We start from the raw sequence: 13,808 nt of genomic DNA on the forward strand, positions 1-13,808 counted from the left end.
TATCTACAGAGGGCTTCCTCTCTACAGATTGCCTCTTATCTACAGAGGGCCTCCTCTCTGCTGAGGGTGTCTTTCTCTCCAGAGGGCCTCCTTTACAGAGGGGATCCTCTCTACAGAGGGCCTCCTCTCTAGTCCCTACAGGGACCTCCTCTCTACAGAGGGCTTCCTATCTACATATGTAGGGCCTCCTCTCTTCAGAGTCTCGTCTCTACACAGGACCTCCTCTATAGGTACAGAGGACCTCATCTCTGCAAAGGGCCTCCTCTCTTCAGAGGGCCTTTACTCTACAGAGGGCCTCCTACCTGCAGAGGACCTCCTTTCTACTGAGGGAGTCCTCCTCTACAGAGGGCCTCCTCTCTTCAAAGGGCCTTCTGATTTCAGACGATTTCCTCTTTACAGAGGGCCTGCTCTCTACAGAGGGCCTCCTTTTTACAGAGGGCCTCTTTTTTACAGAGGGCCTCTTTTTTACAGAGGGCCTCTTTTTACAGAGGGCCTCCTTTTTGCAGAGGGCCTCCTCTCTACACAGGGCCTCCTACCCACAGAGGGCCTCCTCTCTACTGAGGAGTCAGAGGGGCCCTAGCAGTCAGACACAGACACTAGTGGTTATTCACAGGAGATGAGAAGGGCCCTAGCTGTCACTTGTCAGGATGGTCAGAGGGCCCTGATTGTTCTGACGTCATTTTTTAGATTCCCGCGTGAATTTCGTTCGCCTCCGACGTGATTTTGGCCAACGTGGGCCTTCGGCCTACGTTGGATTCAGGCCGAAAGGATTCAGGCCAACGTGGGCCTTCGGCCCACGTTGGCCTGAATCCTTTCGGGGGGCCTCCTGAAAACCCCAAGGGAGGGGCGGGCGCCCGCTCCGCCCCCCCTTGGCTACGTCCCTGGGCTGGAGGCTAGACCGTTGGCCTGAGGTCAAATTGGCATGATGGAGGATGTGATGGAGGACGTGATGGCGAAAAAGCGTTAAAAAAGCTATCGATCGCGCTATTCCGCGGCGCTGTATGTATATCTACTGGTTACCGAGTTATGCGTTGGGTGTTTCGAAAGCACGGCGCGGGATAACGAATTGGGCTCTAAAAACTACCGATGCTTCTTAACCAAACTAGTTTCACATAAGGGCAGCAAGTGATCATGCGGAGTTGAAAAGGGGCACTTGTAGTTTTTGGGACAGATGTAGGTTATCTTTCACATCCTAATCCTGCACCGTAGGTTCGCCTTCTCTGATACCTTTTTCCTAATATGCCACATTTGTTGTTACCCAAAATACCATACGGCTGAGAATACGGAACCTAACAAAGGTTACATTATTTCTAATTATTTCTTATAAGTTCGAACCATGTTTGATCTTTTGATATCGGCCCTCATCGGTGTTTCCAGGCCAAATATTTGAAGAGAACCTCGCGGTCACTTCCAGCTCATAAAAAGTCATTTCATCGGGAGCGTGCTCACACCTTGTTATCAAGACGCACAGGTATGGAAGTAGCTTAACCCAAGCTTCACCTTCGACCGAGTGGGTGGGTGGGTGGGGTGGGGGTGGGGGGACGAGTATGCGTTTTTGGCCACACCTACCAGTTTTTTTTTGCGAGTGTAAGGAAAACTGCGCCGCGCAACGCCGCGAAACTTGGTATGATATATCAATTTCGCATCGTGTGCGAGATTTTTGACCCCAGGTCACGTAAGGTCATGGTACCAGGGCAATTTAAGTAACCATGTCTCTAAAAAAAACTTAATGATTCAGTCATTTCTACAGTATACACTATACATCCCAGAAGTTTGAAGCTCAAGCTATTACACATAGGCGCGGGAACCGAGGGGGGGGGGGGGGAGGCAGTGGGGACAGCTTGCCCCCCTAACTCTTGGGCTGTGGGGGCGGTGCCCCCATGCTTTCAGACGGAATACCGCACTTTTTTGCAAATGTTTCATTTCTTACTGAAAAAGCCAAGGGATGTAAAATAATTGGCCTAAAACCAGCGAGAAAACTAGATTTGGAGGTACCTACCCTAGGTTGATCTCTATTATGGTGTGCCCCCCAGTCTGAAAGTAGTTCCCGCGCCCCTGCTATTGCATGAGGAAATCGGTTACAAGTCGCATATCTCGGAATTTATCTATCGGTGGCCTAAGATCAGGTCAACTTTGTGACCTCTCCATTAAATGCTTTTCTTTTGGCAGAAAACATCCTCAAACATCGGGGCACAGGTGAAAGTGACACGGAGGTGAGCCCGAAAATTGCGCCTGTGACCCCCTTTTAGACCCCTAAGGTCAACTCAGGTCGTGAAACGTCTCAAACAGTTTTTGACAACGACTTTAGGTATAAACATGCTAGATTGCTGAAAACACAATGAATGTTCTCAGCCCAACAAAACGAATCGAATGCCATGCAACATGACCTTTTCCGTGACCTTGACCTGAGGTCAAATTCTTAAGTTGATCTTTTTAAGTCAACAATTATTGTTTATTCGACGCGTCTCGACGAGACAACCGCGACGCCGTTAAAATCAGCGCAATACAACCTTGGAGTAAAAAAGTTATCATGCAAAAACTTCTACCGTAACAACGACAAATTTTGAGTTTTTACCCTCTGGAGGCTAAACCCATGAGCTTAGATCAAATATGAGAAATATTAGAGAAATAAGAAAATAAGAGTTCGGCGAGTATAGAGAAATCTGGACTCTTCACACACGCGCAGCGCAAGGACGTTGCTTGTGATGTGATGCACACAGGCGGCCACTATGGCTCTGGCAAACGTAAGAAAGAAAGGGGAAATTTGTGAAGCGCTTGAAGCAATGTGTATGTGTCTTGGTCATTGTAGATAAGTTGGTCGGTCTCTCGAGCCTTACCGTCGCTTTACAAACTCTGCAGGGTGAGGCTGCAAAGTGCAAATCCGGTATCCCTAACCACTCAACATACCGAGCTTATAACAAGTGACAGGATGATTTTCAATGGCAGGCTCTCTGGTTAGCCCCTCCCCTTTCCTATCAATCAGGTGGCCCGAATGCGCAACGGGGTCGAAGACCGGCCTCGAAGCAGCAGCTATCTCCACCGGAGACAGGTCCGAGCCCCAGTCCTGACTCTGATGGCACAGCGGAGCTGATGGACATGCTGAACAGCCCTGCCGAGGTCTGGCTACACGGAGTGACACTGGTCGGCGACCTGTCGCCATCCGTCGCCGCATGCGCACTGTGCGGAGCCGATCCGGACACTGAGGTACCGTTAGTTAAACCAGCTAAGCCTGTCGCTTAAAAAGGAGCATCCGATTTATTTACGTGTACTTTTTGTATACGCGCAAGCCATTGTTTGACCAATGACCATGTAAAATGTCGGGCGGCGGCCCACCATTAGCCACTTACTAACCGCGGTACAGCCGTCGTCATATGGTGGGTGGTACTCGCTGTCACCTGAACCGTGTTTCAGCTGCTCTCCTGCCGCGGCTGCGGGAGTCAGTACCATCTGTACTGTGTCGAGGAGCGGGACGTGCCGTGTTCCGAAGAAGCTCAGCTCGACTGGCGATGTCGTCTCTGTCTGTCTGCGTCAGTTGGTTCTGCTCCCACGAAACATTCGCCGGCAGAGCCCACTGAGGTTAGAACCTCTCCCTCAATTCCCCTCAAAAGCAGAACATATAGGTATCTTCACCAACAGCATTACCTGGGTCCCTTTCAAATGGCATCATCTTTGCCAGACGAAACAAACAAACGCCAGATGATTGCATAGGTATCCATATTGTCAAGGCTACGAGGATACTGTTTGATTATGGCGTGAAAGCTAAGTACAAAAAACATTTATATATCTCGAGGTCCTTATCTGGTAGCTTTGGAGCATTGTGGTCCCCTTGTGGTTTCTGGAAAGGACGAGTAGGTATAAGGCGAACTAATCGGCGAAAAAATCGTGCATAATTCCGGATATCTAAAAGCTAACGACGCACTGTTGTAGGTACAGGACTGGCCGGAAATCGCAACCTCTCCCGTTCCTTTGGCGGCGTTGGAGCCTGTGAAGGCCGTATTCTCTGCTCCATCATCTCCTACCGTGCTGGCGTCTCTGCACCCTCTCCTGGAGTCCTGGTCGTGCAATACATCAGACAACAGTTATCCCTCCAGCTCCTTCAGTCCAGAACCGCCCCAGGCTAGTACCGGGACAACGACACGGCCTGGTGACAAACCACCACTTGCAGCCTCCCTCACCACCGTGCTCAGTTTTACCATGGAAGAGCTTGTGACCGGATGTGCCAGAAGTGCTGCCCAGACGGTACAGGATCGGTTGGACGGCGTACAGGCGGTCGATCAGATTCGGGACCTTGTAGAGGAAACCAGCTATGTCCTACCCAGCCCATCCAGCCCACTGTCAGAGGAGAAAGAAGGGTTTAGGGGCTTCGCAAAGGAGGAGGTTCATCAATCAATACCCGTCGAAGAAATCTGCTCGCGAAATAGGCACAGTGGTTTCGAAGGCTCAAAGCACCTAAAGCGCAGAGGACGACAACGTAAGAAAAGGACCATAAAATTAAGCGCGTCCTACAACTTGCGGCAGCCTGACGAGAGAAAATCATACAAGCAAACAAGACTTTACAGGAAGATGAAAGAAAAGCCTTCAGAAGTGAAGAAAAAAGAGCAAGCCGCTAGCGCTACGGGTCCGGGTTCAGACCTCCGGCCGCTCGCTGATGACACCGGTGCTCGTCCCGCCGTATACACGGTGCCGCTGCAGCTGCAGCTGCTGGACGCAGCTGCCGCTCTGGCGCTGCTGCGGGGACCGCCGCCGCCAAGTCCTGATACCACCGAGGCTGCCCAGCTCGGCTACCGCACCGGCGTCACCCGGCAGCGGCCCAGCCGGGACCTTCTGACACGTCTGCGGCGCACGGTGCAAAAAGAACTGGACCTACTGGGCTACCCTGCGGCAGCCCCGCCCGCGCGCCGCCGGTCGGTACCGCCGCTCCGAGCCATGCCCGACTGCATGCTGGAGGAGGAGTGGCAGGCATGGAGACGCATCATGCCGCCGCGCCGGGGCCGGCCCAGAAAATTCCCCAGATCCGACGACCTCACCTGGATCCGGCAGATGAAACAGGTGAGCAGCTCTTACCCACTTGTTAATTCATATGCATGTCATAATGCACTGCTCTATTCGCCTTTTCAATCGTGTCCAGTGTTATTGACGAGGAGACTGGCGAAGGTTTCTTGCATTATTAAGTAAAAAGAACAATGCAACTTAAAATAACTCATTTATCTACGAAGCTTTGAAGCAAATGCCGCCCTAATAAATCAACTAATTCAAAATTAACATTTAAAAAGGTTAATCAATTTCGTTGTTACTGAAATTCCGTATGTCATTTGCATCGACACCGTTCGCCATTCCCTCCCAGCTTGGCGTCGAGGTCAATGCGGACGGATGTGGGAGCAACGAGTCTGGCGCCGCCCACATGGCGTATCGACGGACTCGGACCAGGAAGACTAGCGCGCAGCGCGCCACACGGGTCGGGGCCGGACGACCACGTCAGCCGGCCATCAGACGGACTGCACCCGGGGGTAAGGTGCACCGGCTCGGCGGAGCTGTGACTGGCAGCCACCTGGCTGGCAGACAGGGACGGCGGAGGCTCCCGAGAGCCCTCCGGCTCGTCCGTCGGCAGAGCAGCGGCCGCGTCCCGCCGGCTCAGAGTCAACCTCTAAACCCGCTTCACTGAGTGCCGAGCTAAAGAAGCTGCCTTGAGAGCTCCGCCAGAGCACGGCTGGCGTTTGACGGATGGACCATGTGCGATTGAGTGGCTCAGGATCATCCGAGGTTCTGCCTGTGCTGGGGTGTTGATTATGATGTTGAAGCGTTTCCATGTAGATATATAACACTGATAAGAATCGTGTCATCATGTCCGGGACTATTTACAATGTTAATTTTGCATGTAACAGTTATCAGTTACACGAAGTGTATTGCATTTATATTCCAAATAAACATACTCAAGCCGCAACTTAGCGAAACTTTGTGTCTTACTGTTGCTTCTATCCTATCTACTTCGTCTTAGCAAGAGCTATTTGGAAGAGGAGCCTCACAACCAAGAGTCGTCACTTTGCCCTTCGCTCAATCGTATCATCCACCGCCACATGGTGACAAATGCACTTGGTGTGCCTATTGCATGATGCACAATCAAGTGCCTCGCCCAATCCACCCTGAAGGCACAAACAAGATATTTTTATTGTATATTTCAATGCTAAATGATCAGTGGAAACGTGATTTTCATCGAATAAGCATGCCCCATAAGATCGTCTAAATTAAGTAGCTATTTCCAAAATCTTCCTTCTTGGTACAGCATAATCAATAAGAGAAAGGTTTCTGTGTAACGAATACATAATGAGAGAAGTAGCATGGCTGCTTGGTACATACATTTTAGCACTAGCTTGTGCACACGCACGCTGCACGCTACAGTTCTTTGAAAAGTGTCGCGACATCCCCTCAAATGAGCCTATGACGGTAACATATTCCCACGTTTTATGTACACTTGAAGCCATCACGTTCCTCGCATTTACATAGGTAGTAACCCTGATCAAGGGAACAACGATGTGAAAGACTCCAGCAACGAGAAGTGGGCATTGCGCAGTGCGCAGCCAGTGAAAGTTGTTGCATCACAGAATGCGACAGAACCACGGCAGATCGGTAGAAGTACCGACAGGCTCTCTTGGGTAGTTGCGACCTGGAGCGTCAGACACTCTGACTGCAGAGGGGCGACCTGTAGCCGCACATGCATTGCTTCTGCAAATGGCTGGTCCATTGGCATCAGAATCACATGTCCCATATACGGAACCACGCGTAGCCGACACGCTGAGTGCCGAACCACGAGTGACCGAGACAGAACCACGCCCGACGCGGGCACTGACATCAGAATCACACGTGACGGAATCTAGACCACGCATGACAGGCTCAGAACCATGAGTGACGGACTTGGAGCCACGGGTCACGGACGTATAACTAGGGGCGACGGACACAGAGCCACGGACAGCAGATGCAGTAGCTGAGGAACCGCAGGCCGCAGGCAGTGGCGACTGGTTTGAATGACGGACGAGTTCAGTGCGTCTGTATCTCAGGGTCATGGAGCCTACGCTTTCAGTCAGCCTTGCAACCGAGGCCTCATCCACGCGTTTGCCCTCCAGAGGTCTCGGTTTGAGCATACTTCCGACTGATTTCGGCTGCCCACTGCCAACCGATGTTGGCTGCCGACTGCCGACTGATCTTGGTTGTCGAGACGCAGCGAGGACTGACGGAAGAAGTGAAGATGCCGCACTGGTTTCACGTCCCTTCTTCCCACCAGGGCATCGTTCACAGTACGCGGAGCGTGTCTCGCCGCTGCGATCCATGTGCTCCAAAAAAGAGCGAATCGTCTTGTTCTGCCAGACGGTGGATGTGTCGCATACGACAAACAAGTGCCGCCGCGCACGTGTCACTGCCACGTTCAGCCGCCGCCGGTCGCCCACGAAGCCCACCTGACCGCGTGCGTTGGAACGCACCAGAGAGAGCAGGATGGCCTCCTTCTCACGACCCTGGTATCCGTCCACAGAGTTCACCTCCACGTTCAATCCAGCTGTGCGCAGTCTGGCAGAGATGAGCTTCACCTGCTGCTTGTATGGGGTGATCACGCCGATGTCCTCTGCCTGAAGTCCCACATTGATCAGGGATCTCGCGTGGCAAACCACCAGTTCTGCCTCGCCAGTGTTGCTGTGCGAGCTGGTATTCACATCCTGTGCCTCCCTAAGACCACATCCAGCCGAGTCCACAAGGAGGAGGGTCTGCTGCGTCCGTGACGTACTGCTCACACCGGGCAAGTCCGTCAGCTGACGACTGGCGACTTTTTTCGAGGCCTTCAGCTTACTGCCGTACAGAGTCTTCGAGGACCACTCCTGAATCAGCGCGTGCATGCGGTACTGGGTGTCCAGCATGTGGACGACGCCCTCCCCGTGCAGTCCCATCTGTCGCTCCATCAGCGAGACAGCCAGACCACCACTGGCTGCCTCTTGGCTGAGGATGGTCGGCGGCAGCTGGTGAGGATCACCAGCCAGCAGCACTCGCTTGGCGAGTGGGATGGCTAGCCAGCAGGCGGGCTCTGTCGCCTGGCCGCACTCGTCGATCACCAGCAGGTCGAAATAGTGTTCCAGGTCTACACTGCGCACGGATGCCAGCGTACTCATCAGCACGGAGGTTTCTCTGAGCAGGTCAGCCAATGCGGCTTTCCTTTCTTGAATTTGTTCCCGTGTTTCTTTGCCACTTTTCCTTTTCAGGCGTCTCTTGAGCTTTACTGTATGTGAAAAGCGTCTGTGTTTTACCTCCATTCTCGCCAAGTGCCCGAGCCGAGTCACCTCCGCCATACGCAGAGACCAGTGGGCCTTCCGCGTTTGCTTCCACACACCTTCCAGCAGGTTGTCCACGGCCTTGTTGGAGAATGGAGGGTGCGCAGACCAGCACGCGTTGACCTCGTTCGACGTGCTGGAGAATCACCTCCACGATCGTTGTGGTTTTGCCAGTACCGGGAGGACCGTGGATGACCGTCAGCGGTCGATCTCGCAGAGCCAGACCCACTGCCTGCCGCTGGGACGCGTCCAAGTTCTGGTTGATGAAACGTGGCTGTAACGACACTATGTCGACACCATTGCCTAGCCCTTGTCCACGAACTGGTCCTTCATCCTCGTTAAACAAAAGCCGCACCACAGGAGCTGCGGGATGGGTAGAACTTGTCGTGTCAATATTCTTTACCCAAGACATCGCGTCTTCCAGCTGGGTGTGCTGGGATATTTCATTTAGCATTACGTTTACCATCTGACCAGAGTACAAGGGTGGGTCGTACGCAAACGTCAGTGTAAGAGTATGAGATGTCACCTTAGAAACCACTGCAAATGAAGAGGCGACACACTCGAAGTCTATGCTAACGCTCAGAGATGGAGATACCGCTACCCTGCTGCCCTGTTCTATGCAGTGCTTTGGCAGCTGCTCGTGTGACCTGTGACGCACGGACATGATATACACGTCGAGTTGTTCTTTTGTACTGTCCACCACCAGCCCTAGCATTGGCTCGCAGTCTTTGCTTAGCTGCTCCTGTCGCTGCTCCTCTTCTTGTCGTTCCAGTCTCAGAAGACTTTGGTGGAGCTCCACCAGTGCTGCCCTAGGCAGCATAGCCATGATCGCCGTCTGAAACAAGGCACATATGCATGATAACATGTTGAAAGCTAATCCTACGCGTACGCACTAGACTACTCGTACCTATACCTACATAAGGAGTAAGGGAAAATGGTGTGTACGTCTTAATACTCTTGAGGAAACACTTTTTTGTGCACACTATCCACTGGGTAGTAAGCAAACTATTCAGCTTAGGTCCTTTACTATTTGATAAATCTAGTAAAATAAATCTATATTTGTAAAACATAGTAAAATTAGTCTATTAAAAGTATTAGGAGCAAAATAAACTGAATAAGTGTGAAGTGTTAAATAAATGTTAAGTGGTTTCTGGATGTCTTTTTGCTGGAAATTGCGACAGTGCAGAAATTATCAACCATCTTAGGTATACCGCTGTCAATTGCACTCAGGGATTATCCAATTAACATCCATTCAACAAAGCAAACCATGAGTATTGAATAAGCCTTCAAGCTACAAATGAAACAAGATACCTACTCGTGCATACCTACTCCTGAATGATGTAAATACCTACCTACCTAATTTCAAGGCATTGCATACTCATTGTATGTAAATACAGACAGACACTGTGAGCAGAGAATATAGAAATAGTCGCAATCCAAATCATTTTAATATAGGGGAGAGTGGGGAAAGATGCCCAGGGTTTTGCTGTATCATATATTATTCGAAAATGACGATGGGAAAGCAAAAACTTGGAGTTTCAACGGAAGCCGACATCATTTTTCTCCAAAAATATCACACTTTCGTCCCTGAAATATTATAACTTCTTTTTTGCTATTAAGCATTTTCCTGAAGAAGTGAAAGGGGGCATCTTACCCCACAGGGTGGGAAAGACGCCCCCTGACGTTGGGAAAGATGCCCCCTGCACTATAAGTGACATAAATGGGCACGTGAATCGCCTGAACGAATCAGTAGTCCCTTCGAGCCTGCAGTAGACACCAAACATCATCATCATAAGGGCCCTCAAAAGTAGTCGTAAGTGGCTTCAGAGGTCATCGTTAGGGCCATCATAGTCCAGCGCGGCCAAACAAGCCTCCGTGGTGGCGTTTGGAGACCACTGTGGGGCTCTTATAGGTGTTCATGATGCTTGAGGGCCCTCTAGCCCATCGTGGGGACCTCCGATGCCAGCGCGGCCCGTGGGGCCAACGTGGGAGCCCTCAAAGGATGTCGTGAGGGGCCCTGGAGCCAATAATGGGGCCCACAGAGGCCGTCGTGAGGGCTCTCAGAGTCAGATGCCGCCCAAAAAGTCGCTACGTGGGCCGAGAGACCGGCATGGTGAGCACCCGACCGTACTGGACTCTCAATAGTCCCAGATCGGCTTTTGTCTACATCACAAGTATGTAATAAATGATTTGACGGGCTGTTTGAATGACAGCCTACGGATTTAGGGGGGCGTCTTTCCCCATCAGGACAGGGGCATCTTACCCCAAGGTACCGAAGTAACATTAAATCAGTACAATTTGTTAGCCATAAAACTACACCCTGAAACAAACTGTTTGGGACACAGTACACGCATGCTTATGTATCACGACTATAGCAAGGGACGCAAAAATTATTTACCTTCTTTGATATTTACAATGTTTTGACACCAAAATATTTTTTGAAAGCAGCAAATAAAAAACATGCAATCATCAGCCAGCCGTTGCCCAACTGAGCTTCGCAAATTTTTGTGCAGTTAACAAGGCAGGCTTCCGCTTTACGCTAAGAACATTAATTTCCAGGTCCGATTCTTTGTTTCGCCGCTAGAGGGGGTGGGGCGTCTTTCCCACCCTGGGCATCTTACCCCACTCTCCCCTACCTAAAGTCTAACCACTGACTTAGCAAACTTCAGCAAAGATCACGAAACAGCTAGCTTCATAGGTTTAACAACTTCACAAGTGCACATGTTATGGATACAAGCTATAAGCAGTACGTTACAGGCAGAGGTACCGGCAGTCCGAGGTACTCACCCGTTTCCGCTGCAGCCCTGCAGTACACGGCACACCCAAGGCCAGCTCGGCGCCCCTCCTGTTCCGCCGGCCGACACAAAGGCACAGGCCGTTTTGCCGGGCCGCCCGCCTGGCAGCGCTGGCTCGCGGGGAAATCCCTATGCGATGACCGAGTACCCAAAACTCCCCAGCGGCAGTGAAGCTCCGGCCCTTAGTGGCTGGTGCTAACAATGCCACGACGACTCATTTTACGAATAGTCACCAGACGAAATCCGAGGAATAACCAAGTATGCAACAGTTTGCTACGGAACGACGTGTTGAGTCAACGGCCTCCCTAGTCCTCGAAAACTGCAAAAGTTTGTGAGAGAAAAAAAAAACGGGGAAACAGCAGCAGCGGCGTATTTAGAAAATCGCGAAGGGGGGGGCCAAGGGTTTGGAGGGCGCCACCTCACCCAAGGAGGGCGCCATACGGTCGCGAGATAAAAAATCGCTCAGTGGGGGTTGGGGGGTTGGGAGGCGTTTTTTACCATGCCACCAGTTTTTTTTTTGCGTAACCTCGTATAGGTCGTGCTGCATTGATTTTGCATCGTGTGTATTCATTATACTCCAGGTCACAAAAGGTCAAGTGTTCTTGAAATGCTGCGCCGAAGGCGCGCGAAATTTTTGATAACAACCTTTTCCTCCGCTTTTTAGGCACGCCTTTTATACGATCACTGTTCAAAGCTCCTCTCGCTCTTTTACCAAATTTGAAGGTGTAAAAAATACCTAAGGTTTGGTCGGGCCGCTGCCACACAAACTGTACAGAAAGCTTGGCTCATGGGTGTCGATGTATAAAAGTTTATTGGCGGTGGCATATCTACGCACCAGATCACCGTATCGGATTGATACCGGAGCGCGAGATGCGTAAACATCATCCAAATTACCTCAGACCAGCCTTCATAGCCTTCTCACAGATGCATACAGTGTACCCACATAACCAGTTTCAATCACCGAAACTTCAGATGCCTGCTGTTGCGCCCGAACCTGTTGACAATACTTAATCGTAATCCATATAGATGCCATGATGCACGTAAAGTAGGATCAATCCGTTAAGACCAAAGACGTGTTTTATGCATCGTAGAGCGTAGATAGTTTTGGTAGGTATAGATACTTCATTCATTGTGCTGAATGCACGTTCATTTGTGGCAGTTTTCACAGGCAAGACATCAACTATGTGCAATAGAACGACTAAGTTGAAAAACATGCCAAAGGAGTAAATAAATGATAGGAGGGCAGCGATCAACGGATGTTGCCAATAGGTAGAAGGGCTGCGATCCACAGGAGGGCACTAATAGGTAGAAGAGCCCCGATCAACATCCCGAGTTTCGACAGTAGGGCACCGATAGGTAGGAAGTTGGCGAGCAGCAGGAGGGCGCCAATGGATAGAAGGGCAGCGATCAACAGGAGGGCACCAATAGGTAGGAGGGCGCCGATCAACAATCAACAGGAGGGCGCCACCAGGTAAGAGGGTGGCGAGGAACAGGAGAGCACCAATAGGAGGGTGGCGATCAACAAGAGGTCGCCAATAGGTGGGAGGGCGGTCATCAACTGGAAGTCGCCAATGAGCGGAAGGGTGACGATTAAAATGGGGGTGGCAATGGTGAGCAGGGCGCCTTTGCTCAAGAGGATGACACGAACAGGAGGGCGTCTGTGCGGAGGGCGCTGGTCAACAGGAAGGTGCCAGTGGATAGGAGGGCGGTGATCAACAGGAGGGTGCCAGTGGTTAGGAGGGCGGCGATCTACACGAGGGCGCCAATAGGAGAAGGGCCCCGATTAACATTCAACAGGAAGGACTAGGGAACCAATAGGTAGGAGGGCGGCACTGAACAAGAGGATGCCAAAAGGGAGAAAGGCGGCCTTCAAAATTTCACATGAGGGCTCAATAGGTAGGAAAGCGCCAATAATTATGAGGACGCCGATCAGCAGAAGGGCGGCAATGTGTAGCAGGGTGGCGACCTACAGGAGGGCGCCTTCGGGTGAGAGGGCGCTTATTTACAGGACAGCGGCTTACATAGGCGACCACCGTTACGCTTAGAGAGCTACAGCCTACAAATGTGGTTGGAGGGCGCCCGAGGGAGCCCTCCAACCGTATTTGGAGGGCGTATTTGGAATGAGCGTCCTCCGAGGGCGCCCTCCATCCTTATTTTCCCTGTAAACACATTCGCGATTGGCGGGCGCCCTCCAGTCGCGATTGTTTTTCGATTCGATTATATCACAATTGCATTTGCGATTAGAGGGCGCCTTCGGCGCCCTCCAATCGCAAAGGGCGCCTTCGGCGCCCAAGGGGGGGGGGGGGGGCCATGGCCCAGTGGCCCCCCCCCTGCCTACGCCCCTGAACAGCAGCTACGTATAGCATACCAAACACGGTTCGGTTTGACACTTCCTGTAAAGAGCAAACAGCACGATCTTTCAAAATTTGTACAACTAATAGCTCCAATAATAATTATACCCAACAGCAATAAATCAAATGCAGTTATATTGTCTCTGTCATTTTCACGAGTTGCGTCCTTTTAAAACTGGTTAGCGCAGCCTGTACGCATTTGGGGAATGAAAAATGTGTTTTCCTTTTTTTGCAAGATTCGCAATCAAAGTAGGTACAGCTCAAAGCAAAGCGTGTACCTGCAGGAAACAGTACTACACTGCATCTATCATGAGTTGATAAGAAGACAACCGCATCTTTTTGTCTCTGAGTAA

The 13,808-nt window shown here is 51.2% G+C and overlaps 2 protein-coding genes across 4 annotated transcripts in view; one reads left to right on the forward strand and one right to left on the reverse strand.

Annotated features, from left to right (window-relative positions):
* LOC122370800 (nose resistant to fluoxetine protein 6-like) overlaps positions 1-5,951 on the forward strand; it is a 28,818-nt gene extending 22,867 nt beyond the window's left edge. For 2 of the 3 annotated variants that reach the window (XM_043346701.1, XM_043346702.1), the window contains 5 exons: positions 1,378-1,471; positions 2,984-3,204; positions 3,412-3,576; positions 3,928-5,049; positions 5,345-5,951. Coding sequence is in view for 1 of the 3 variants with exons in the window: in XM_043346702.1 (XP_043202637.1) it covers positions 1,378-1,471; positions 2,984-3,204; positions 3,412-3,576; positions 3,928-5,049; positions 5,345-5,662 (1,920 nt within the window). In the remaining 2 variants the exon portion in view is untranslated. The remainder of the gene's footprint in view (positions 1-1,377; positions 1,472-2,983; positions 3,205-3,411; positions 3,577-3,927; positions 5,050-5,344) is intronic. The other variant, XM_043346700.1, reaches the window with a different exon arrangement.
* A 937-nt stretch (positions 5,952-6,888) lies between these two features.
* LOC122370799 (DNA-binding protein SMUBP-2-like) lies at positions 6,889-8,150 on the reverse strand. Its single transcript, XM_043346699.1, has 2 exons — positions 7,410-8,150; positions 6,889-6,936 (listed from the first exon to the last, which is right to left on the reverse strand). Exons 1-2 carry the CDS (start codon positions 8,148-8,150, stop codon positions 6,889-6,891), a joined length of 789 nt encoding a protein of 262 aa, XP_043202634.1.
* Between the last annotated feature and the right edge of the window lie 5,658 nt (positions 8,151-13,808).

This window comes from Amphibalanus amphitrite, unplaced genomic scaffold (genome assembly GCF_019059575.1).
Source record: "Amphibalanus amphitrite isolate SeventyFive unplaced genomic scaffold, NRLGWU_Aamphi_draft 001169F_arrow, whole genome shotgun sequence".
Classification (NCBI taxonomy): domain Eukaryota; kingdom Metazoa; phylum Arthropoda; class Thecostraca; order Balanomorpha; family Balanidae; genus Amphibalanus; species Amphibalanus amphitrite.

Excerpts from the sequence above, each read along its gene's own strand:
- LOC122370799 (XM_043346699.1), bottom strand. The coding sequence starts at position 8,150 with ATGAGTACGCTGGCATCCGTGCGCAGTGTAGACCTGGAACACTATTTC. Across the intron at positions 6,937-7,409 it reads GGCGGCGGCTGAACGTGGCA|TTATACGTCCGTGACCCGTG; the intron begins GTGACACGTGCG and ends CGTCGCCCCTAG.